The sequence below is a fragment of the Vicia villosa genome, linkage group LG4 (genome assembly GCF_029867415.1).
Source record: "Vicia villosa cultivar HV-30 ecotype Madison, WI linkage group LG4, Vvil1.0, whole genome shotgun sequence".
Classification (NCBI taxonomy): domain Eukaryota; kingdom Viridiplantae; phylum Streptophyta; class Magnoliopsida; order Fabales; family Fabaceae; genus Vicia; species Vicia villosa.
The window spans coordinates 152,979,396-152,990,169 of NC_081183.1; the positions used below are offsets into that span (position 1 = coordinate 152,979,396).

The 10,774-nt window shown below is 32.1% G+C and overlaps 1 protein-coding gene across 1 annotated transcript; it reads right to left on the reverse strand.

Moving 5' to 3' along the window:
- Window positions 1-7,560: 7,560 nt before the first annotated feature.
- LOC131598105 (jasmonoyl--L-amino acid synthetase JAR4-like) lies at window positions 7,561-10,548 on the reverse strand. Its single transcript, XM_058870738.1, is given in 5 exon segments — window positions 7,561-8,077; window positions 8,163-8,835; window positions 8,838-8,941; window positions 9,148-9,249; window positions 10,490-10,548. Coding segments are annotated over 5 exon segments (1,455 nt in total).
- Between the last annotated feature and the right edge of the window lie 226 nt (window positions 10,549-10,774).

Sequence of the window (10,774 nt, forward strand, 5' to 3'; positions counted from 1 at the left end):
CTCTCCGGTGCTGGTACATGCATGTGGTAGGCGCTGCATGCTTTGTGGACAAGAGTGCCAGGTACGTCGACGTGACCTACCTCCGCTACTTCATGGACCTGGATACCGTTCACCAGTGGAACTGGGGGGCAGCTACTCTGGCATACCTCTACCAGAAGCTGAATGAGGCCTCCAACTGGAGGACGAGGCAGTTGGTCGGATCCTGCACACTACTTACGGTACGTTTTATTTTAATATATTATCGTATTTATTTATTTATTTATGTTTCGTATTTATTTTTAATACATTATCGTGTTTCTGTTTCAGAGCTGGATCATCTCCTACTTCTCCCGCATCCACGGCTTTCACATCGATCCTGCATACGTGGACGCCATGCCCAGGGCCGCCAGATACGCTCTCTAGAGGGGGAACGATGCGGTGGGACCATACCGTTTGTACTTGGACCGCACGATGCACGACGACGTCACCTGGAGGCCGTTCAGCGACTACGCTCAGATTGTCCCCTTTGACGCGATTGCTCTATATTCAGGCTGGCTAGCATGCGGGACCGGCATCATGGTCCGGTATCTCCCTGAGCGGTGCATGCGTCAGTTCGGATTCGTGCAGCGGATACCCAGGTCACCCTTTGAGGCAGCTCCCGACATAGTGACCCGAGTGCAGCCCACTGCCATATGGGAGGACTGGCAGCATCATGTGGTACCGCAGGAGTACCGTCTCACTCGGGTCACACAGGACTGGCACAGTGAGGAGGGGTACGTCACATGGTTCTACCGGGTGTCCCATCCTCTGCTGAGACCCGACGTTCCCGGCGCTCCTAGGCCAGCACATGAGGAGATCCTGGAGAACCAGCAGGCCGAGGATGACCACGCCATTGATCTCCTGCCGATCTGCCAGCGGATAGAGATGCTTGGGCGGGACGCGTTGGATCGAGGTGTCGTTCAGCAGGGCGGTCTAGATGCAGTCGCCGTGATGGAGATGATCGTCACTGATGCGGGCCGTGCGGCGGGGTACAGGCGGCAGAGGAGGGCCCAGGGTGAGAGGGTTAGGCACACCCAGTAGTGGTCGGGTTTATTTATTTTTTGTTTTCGGATTGTATCTTTAGCACACTATTTTTATTTGTTTCGGTTTGTATATATTATTTTCATCGGATTAGTATTTTTTTTGTTTATTTATCATATTAGTATTTTCAGTTTATCTATTGCTTATTTTATTTGGCGTTTACGTTTAATTAAAATGCGAGACTGTTTTAGATAAAACATAAAAAAAAACACAGTTTCTGCATAATTCGGAAATGAACTTCCGAATTCACCCCCCATTTTACTTGGCGGGCATGCCCGCCCCGCTCGTTTTTTGGCGGGCGTAAGGCGGGGCGGGCGGCCCATTTTGCCACCCCTAATTCTAGAGATAAATTTAGAGCTAACAATATTTTTGGATGTCGAAGCTTAATGCTTCTGTGTTGGTTGTGTCGGTTGAGAGATTGTCGATACGATTAATATGGATGTCTGCTGTGTTGTTGAGGTTGGCTGAGAGATCGTCACCAAGATGATATATTAGTTCTCTCGAATTTGGGTTAGAGATGACTTAGGGTGTGGGCGATGCTGGATGATATTGATGAGTATTACAGGTTAAGTGTAACTGGTCGATAAGTTTAAGTTTGTCAGAAGTAGATTATATGCAATGCTTGATAAGTTGCTTCTCTCTGAAGAATGAATTCTTTTGTGTTGATATTTACTTTTCCGTTTTTATCTTTAACAAATTCCATCCAAACTCATAACTGTGGAAACTGTTGAACGACGCTTTTGTTGCTTGCCTTTTGTTGCTTGCCGCTTTACCGCTTCAACAGTAGATTATATGCAAACCTTTTGTTGCTTGCCGCTTTACCGCTTCAATAGTGGGTTTGGAGGAAGACGTGGTGGCAGTGGATGGTAACCAAGGGTATGTTTTGGGTTTTTGTGTGGTGAATTATATCCGTCTGAGATTATGTGGGGTTTATAAACCTTCATTATTTGCTTTCTTTTGACTTTTGGTTTGTTGGTTCATTTGGTTAGATAGGAATAAAGTAGTTTTTAAAGCTTGTGTTTGGAATCCGACCGAAATCTTGACCTTTATAAAGTCTTTTGGTTGAGATTGGTTTTCTATTATTGCTAGAGAAAGGGGAAATTGTAGGAGAGAGATTTGGTTTGTCGATCCTTGTGAGTATGTTGACGCCTAGCTTTTCTCTGTGCTTTGTTTTTCGTTTTGATTTTCTTAGTTTCGTTTCGCACCTTTTGTATTGGGTTGCACCCCTTATGCTTTTAATACAAGTGCTAATCGGAAGGAAAAAAACGTATGCGCGAATTAAAATCACATAGTACATTACACTAAAGGACCAATAATATGTTAATTATAGTCTTTTCTATTTTGGTTTTGTGTCTCGTCTGAATATATTCAAGCCAAACCTCAATGTAGAACTTGCACCTTTGAAGTTTCTAAATCAAACACGGGAAATTTTTTCAATAATAACTTTTAGAATATTTTTTCAATTTTTCAACGGTGTTGATGGTTACTATCTTTTTAATAACTTAGAATATGTTTCAATTTTTTTTTTTCAAAACTTGGCTACTAATATTGACAAGCATTAGTTTAGGCAGGACAGAAGCGCACAAGTAATATCTTGTTTGGCTATTTCTTGTGCTTTGGTTTCTACACACTTTTTTTATGGCTATTTTTTATACTTTAGTTGTCGTTGGATATGACTTGTATTGTCTGATTCACCTTTTTATGACTATTTTTTATACTTCGTTTTTATAAGAAGTGCTATTATAGTCTTAGTATTCAATAGAACTTTTTTTAAAGCGTTATTGTAGACATTATCTTTAATAGTGCTTTTTGAAAAAGGTATTAATGCCATTTATTTATTTTAAAAAAAAAAATCGTAACTTAATGTTACAATAAAAGAATATGCATCATGCTAACGAATGCTAACGAGTCCTTTAAGGAGACTCTTTAAGGGGTGCAGTTACCGTGCATAGATAAAAATCTATGCACCATGCATAGATTATTATGGACCCTTGGATCAAATTCTAGACATCAATTATTATTACTCAATATTCAATACTCATCACTCAATACTCAATACTCAATACTCAATACTCAATACTCAATACTCAATACTGAATTAAAAACATGATCCAATGGCTTATGTAGGCTTATGCATGGTGTATAAGTAAAATCCTTATGCATATTAGCCAAAACCCTCTTTAAGCATTTTATATAAAGAAAAAATTTCTTAAATAAATTATTTATTTTAATTTCTAATGCATTGAATACAAGTAATTTCTATAAAATAAATTTTGTCTACTATCAACCTATTAAAACAGAAGTCCACCAATCTACCCAAATTATCCTTTTTGTTTCAACAATTTACAAAGTAAAAATGACTAAATTGTCTTTTCATAATCCAACAATTTTATTCAACTTCCAAACAAACCAAAATGCAACACATGTCTCCAAATCTTTCACTTTTCAAATTATCATTTTCCTTTTCTCTCTCCAATATTTTCACTTTCATTTTAATTTTTAATTTTTTTATTTTTTAAACATATATAAATTAATAAATTGAATTAACAAAATTATTAAAAATATTATTTTCAAATGTCAAAATTATTCATAATTGTTAAAAAAATATTTTCAAATGTCAATATTTATATTTTTTCACTGAAAACTATTAGCAAAATACATATTTTATTTAGCAATTATTTTTATTTGAGACACAAAATTCTTATTTTCAAATGTCAAAATTTTTTATTTGTCTCACGGGGCACTATCCTTAAAATATCGACATGTTTATTTAAATAGAATCTATATCATAATAAATAAATTTGTAACGGGATTCGATTAGTTAAATTCAAACAATTTTTTTTTGTAAATATTGCTTTCAATATGCATTTGAGTATAAAATCACCATACAAAATTATTCTAACCTATGCAAATACATGAATATCATTATTCTTTATACAATTATATTTATCATTTAATATTATAAATATCTAACCAAATTACATATATAATATCAAATAAATGTACCCGTGCAGCACAGGTGATTTTCATTTCTAAAACATTAATATAATATCAAATATATTGTTATTTTCATTTCTAAAACATTAAATATAACAATATTAGGCATAAGACATAAATTAATTTTAATTTGTATTCAAAATAATTACAATTAATATAAATTAATCACAAACAATAAAAATTTATATAATTATCTGAAGTAAATTACCACAAAGACTGCTTCAACGCTCAAAATGATGATCATTGGATTATAAACAACTTCAAGAATCCATAGTAACAAATCAAGGTAAATTGTAAACCATAAGTCAAGGACAACAAAAGATGAAAAGAAGGAATGACAAAAATTACCATTTGGTTTGTTTAAACAAATCTCTTTACCCTATCATAGAATAAGATTTTTTCTTTACCCACCTCCCTATGGGGTCATCCCCAGCAAAAACCCCACTTTACCCCTTCTTCGGAAATGCATTTCCGAAATATTTTTTTTCTAAATTTTTCCAGACTTCGGAAGTGCATTTCCGAAAAAATCCCAAAAATTGAGATTTTGATTAATTCGGAGATGCATCTCCGAAAAAACAAAAAAAATATAAAAATCCCAAAAATTAATTTTAGGATATTAATTAATTCATATATCATAAATTTGATATAATTTATGAGTAATGAATAATAATAATTATATATTTTGATATAATTTATGAGTTATGAATAATAATTATTATATATTTCTATTCTGATTCATATTTTAAAATTTAAAATAATTTTAATTAAAAAAAGTAAAATAATTTCACTTACAAAATGAGTTATAATTTTTATTTATATATTTATATATTTATATATTTATAATAATTATCATGTATTTACAAAAAAAATTAAAAAAATGAGTGTTTTAATTTATATATTTATATAATAATTATAATAATTATTATATATTTATAAAAATTATTATATATTTATAAAAATTATTCTATATTTATATATTTATATAATAATTATTATATATTAATTATAAATATATTTATATATTTATATAATAATTATAAAAATTAAAAAATTGAGTGTTTTAATTTATAATAATTATTATATATTTATATATTAATTATTATATATTTATATATTATATATTTATATATTTCACTTACAAAATTAATAATTATTATTATATATTTATATATTTCTATTCTGATTCATAATTAAAAATGAGTTATAATTTTTTATTTAGTTTAAAAAAATTAAAAAAAGATTTTGTCTTAATTTTATTTAATGAATAAATTTTATATTTAATTCTATATAATTCAAAATTTACTTATATGGAATTAAAATGTTTTTGATTTATATAAGTTAAAAATAATTTTGAACTTTAAAATTGTTTAGGAAATTTTGATTCACATTGATTTTATTGATTCACCTTCATTTTATTGATTCACCTTGATTTTATACCTATTAATTGTATTGATTCACCTTGATATTAATTTTTTAATAATTATTGAATTCTTTCGGAAGTGTATATCCGAAACATTCCAAGACCAATTTGGTCTTGGAATATTTCGGATATGCATCTCCGAAGACACCCCTCCCAAAAAAAAAAGGTGTTTTCGGAAATGCATCTCCGAAAACAAAAAACAGGGCCAGTCCTTTGAATTTTGGTGCCCTGGGCGAATTAAAAAAGTGGTGTCCCTATAATTTTTTTTAACAATAAATACATAAGGATAAAAGAAATAATTAGATAAAAAAACATTTTCATTTGACATTGTTCAAAAATAATACAAGTATGGATCTTTAAATCAATGTTTATACTACATCAAAATATAAACCACTATAAAGAGACTTCTTCTTCTTCTTATTTGGATATCATCCTCTTAGCATTTTTTGTTGCAAAATCATTAATAATTTGTTCATAATCAAGGTTCTTCAAAAAATTATTTTCAATTGAAATCAACACAAGACTATTTAGTCTATCTTGTGACATAGTAGATCTCAAATAAGATTTTAATAATTTTAATTTAGAAAAACTTCTCTCAGCAGATGCAACACTGATAGGAATAGTCAATATTATTCTATAAGCTATGCATGCATTAGGAAAACAATTAAAAATCTTCAAAGAACTCAATAACACATAGCTTGATTTTGATTCAACTGTTAAAACTTCTCTAATAACTTTCAATTCTTCAAAAAAAATTTCACCATCAAGATCAAGAGAATCATCATGTTTTAAACAAGTTTCAAGGTGTTTACAACATGCTTTCAAGTCCCTATAGATAATTAGCTAAGCCTTTCAATACTAAACAAGAATCCAAATATTTTCATATGTGTTATACTGCTCAAATCTTCTATCAAGTGAGCCAATTATTTGATCTACAATATATAAGAAATAGTGATTTCAAAAATACTCTTCAGCAGACTCGAGATTCAGTTGTGTGGGCTGAGATGGATTTTTATCATATTGTTGTTTTCTATGAATTTAACGTTTTTGAATAAACACACATTCAATCTCCATTTCATTCTCAATCTTTTCAGCACTAGCCTTAGCATTTATAAATCCAAATTCTCTATATTCTTTTATTAATTTTGACTTTGTAGTGCCCCTATATACTTGTTAACCAGTATTTTAAAAAATATATATAAACTTTAACAAATATTTTTATAATAGAAAATTCTTATTTTAATATATATATATATATATATATATATATATATATATATATATATATATATATATATATATATATATGGATTAAAAATTTTGGTGCCCCTGAAATTATGGGGCCCTGGGCTCCCGCCCCGCGAGCCCATTCTCAGGGCCACCCCTGACAAAAAAAGGGGTGTTTTCGGAAATGCATCTCCGAAAACACATTTTTTTTTCGTGTTTTCGGAAGTGCATTTCCTAAATAAGACAAATTTTTTAAAAAAAAAAGCGTTTCGGAAATGTATTTCCGAAATGAGGGTATTTTGGGTTTTTCACTAGAGGTGGCCAAGAAAAGAGGGAGGTAGAGAAAGAAATTTCTTAGAATAATTAAGAGATGGATCATCAAAAAGATAGCATTAGGCCTCTATTTGGGATCCTTGGATTATAATCTTTCATATAGCAATACAATCCATTTATGAATATCTTTACCAACAAAAGATGAGGTGATGATGCAAAGCAACTGAGATTGCATTTTGAGATGAATAAAAAATATGAAAAATTCTACACTGATCCTAATTGAATTAACCAAGGAGCTTAAAATGAATATATATCTTAAGCCTAACAAGATCCATAACATAGCATGGTAACATAAACTCTTAAAAAAAAAAAATTCTACCAAGTGCAACTTCAAAATGACTGTATATCTTTCTACCAAGTGCATCATAAATAGCATGGTAACATAAACTCTTACAATACCTCACAAAACATCTATGTGATGAAATCTTATCATATGAATGTGTATACAATTTCAACACATTGTTGCATAACCTTTAAACTATTTATTATACTGCTAACTTTATTCTCTCTTTATTGAAAATAAATCAATTGTAAGCGGTACTAACATAGCTCTTGACTACATTTTTCAACAAAATTTCTAACACTTTGGTATTCGAAGGTCCAACACACCTAGGTGTTTTGAACTGACTCACAGCTGCACCTCTTTCAACGTGATTCTCAAGAATCTTCTCGAATGTTCCTTTTCCAACAATTTTGAGTTCAAGAGCATCAATACCTTTAGCTTTTCTAGAAGTAATATAACCTGGATCAATAAAAGACTTGTCCAAACAATTGCAACACTCATTAAGCATTTCATCACTTGCCTCACCGTTGATTTCCCAGAAGATTACATAGTGTCCGGGTTCTTTGGATAAATCAATGTAGTCAATCATCTCAATTTTCTCCTTAGACAAAAACTTGGATGCAGCATCAACTGATAATTGTAAATCAGTCTCAGTGTCCTTGTCAATGTTGATTGTAAGCAAAAGATTACTTCTGCGAATGAACGCATATTAAAATAAAGATACCAAAATAACATTAATTTTAAGAAAATAAAATAAAGATACCAAAATAATATTAATTTTAAGAAATTAAAATAAAGATACCAAAATAACATTAATTTTAAAAAATACTAAGAGTTTAGTACCCGCAAAAATTGGTGATAACGATCTCATACTCCTCGCCAATCTTCACTTGAGTTAAACCAACAGGTTCAAGCTTCATTTGAGTTCCATCAAGTTGTTCAATTGGAATAAATTCAAAGTATGCAATTTGAGGAAGAATAGCATAAGTAGCAAATTCAGGAGCTACATTAGGGTTCACATTTGAACCAATCCAACCTTCGGAAGCACCATAGTCAGATGTCAACAAAGGAATTTCTCCAGCATAGTGTCTTAATTTTTTCAAATAAGGCTCCATTGAACCTGTCATGATCCCTTGAATATACTTAACATTAGGGAAAAGTTCTTGTACCAATCCATACCAATTATTTAATCCAGTGCATTTCTTATGGATCAAATCAGCTAGTTCGGGATTTGGTTTTAACAATTCGGACATAGCAGCTCTAATTGATGGAATTGTGATTCTACTACTGAGAACACCTTGTTTGATATCAGTAACGAGTTCTTCCCAATCTTGTTCAAATTGTCTGAAAGCATAGACAATGCTATGTGCAAATGTTGAAGAAATTGAATGAAGTTCTTCTCTAAAAAGAAGTCCACATAAGAGGTGGCAATAGAGTGATTGATGGAAATCAGGACTGAAGATTACATCGTCTGGACTACAATTTGGAGATTTAAGAGCTTCCAATAAAGGCTTTTGAACAAATGTCCCGTGGCTGATCCAAACACCACACCCCCTTTTATTTGTGTAAAATTGCTGCTGTATATAAAATTCAAAACCTTGCCATCTTGAATTGGAAACTCCCTATAAAATAGAATTGGAAATTCAAATTAGGGCATGGTATCTGTTACAATGTTGTGTGTACTGAAAATGTCAATGTTACTATAAAGAAGTTAGCACCAATATTTTAAATTGAATTAATACGTATTGGACACCAGACATTTCTTTAGTACGAGGAGTCGATTTTACCTAGAAAAAAATCGAGTTGAATTAAAAATAAAGTATAATACCTATTTCTATAGGCGAGCGAGGTTTGATAAATATGGACCGAGGTTTCAAACACTTCATCATTCCATGGAATAAATTTTTGTTTCCCTTGACTAGTACCTGAGCTGCAATGGAGGAATAAAATGGAAATTCTGCACAAGTTTGCTTAGCCGAGGTCAAGCGCGCTTCAATAGGCTCAAAATAAGGATGAGAAAAATCATCAATTTGGTTTTCATTTAGTCATTGTTAGATAGAACATTGAATAAGCTTTCCAACGCTTCGAACCGAGCGCAATTCGGAGTTACGGTTCTCAAGTTATGGCGAAAACAAAATTTGATTTTTTCTGTTACTCGCTTAGCGATCTAATCTCGCTAAGCGAGCTAATATCGCTAAGAGAGATTGCCTGAGACAGCAGCTCGTTAAACGGGACAAAAATCACATTTTTAGGTTATGTTTTGGGGTATTTGTTCCCAACTCATCAAACTCTCATTTTTAGGTTAGATTAGGTTAGAAAACAACTATGAAGCTTGCATTTGGATGATTAGAGGTGGATTGCTCATCAAACGGTGCTGACAAACCGGGAGATTTTTGGTTTATTTCTCTTCTTCTTTGTGTTTTCTCTTATAGTTGGGTTTTGTGTATGTATTTACTTTGAACTCATGTATATTTGTCGCCCATGACGTTATATAAAACTTGCTTTATAAATCTGTGTTGATTGTTGTCTTAGATTTTTGCTCTGTGCTCGGGATTTGAGTTGCTTTAGAGATAAACTTTTTGAATCCTTATCTAGGATGATTATCTGTTAGTTTCTGAATTCTAGAGATAGATTTAGAGCTGACAATCACTTGTGTATCTGTCCTTAATGCTTTTGTGTTTGACTGGCGCGTGAGAGATCGCCGACGTGAGAATACGGATGTTCTTGGGACTTTGTGTTAGAGATAACCTTAGTTGTGAGTTGATCTCGTAGGTGCTCCAAAGAGGGATACTGATGTGAGGGATACATGATGACAAAGATGAGTATCGTAGGTTCAGTATAACTGGTCGATAAGTTTAAGTTTGTGAGAAGTAAATTATATACAATGCTTGATAAATCTTATCTTTCCGAAGAATGAATTCTTTTTGTGTTAATAATTACTTTTTCGTTTTTATATTTTTGTTCATTCAAACTCGAGCTCAAAACCATAGAAATCGTTGAATGGCATTCTACAACCATCTCTGTGGACACGATAATTGTAACACCCTTCTAAACCCCCGATAAATTAAATAATATTTTCAGAGTAAACATGTAATTAAGAGCGTTACAATTATCTCATATAAAATAAAACATCTGTCATGCTGTTCTGAGGAACATAAACAATTGCAAACATGTTTAAAACACAGCGGAATACTTTATTAGTTGAATAATCAAAACCATCATCTACCATGTTTAAGGCATAACCAACATTATTCAACAACAAAACCAAAACTAGAGTTATCATCCAACTCTAGACACACCCGTCCACCAGTGTTACAAAACTAGAGCATGACACCGACACAACCGAACTAAACGAAGTAACTCTACGAGTTATCCTCACCCAGCACAAGCCGCTAATCCTTAATCTGAAAAATAGTCAACAGTAAGGGTGAGTCTCATTCGCAATTAAACAATGT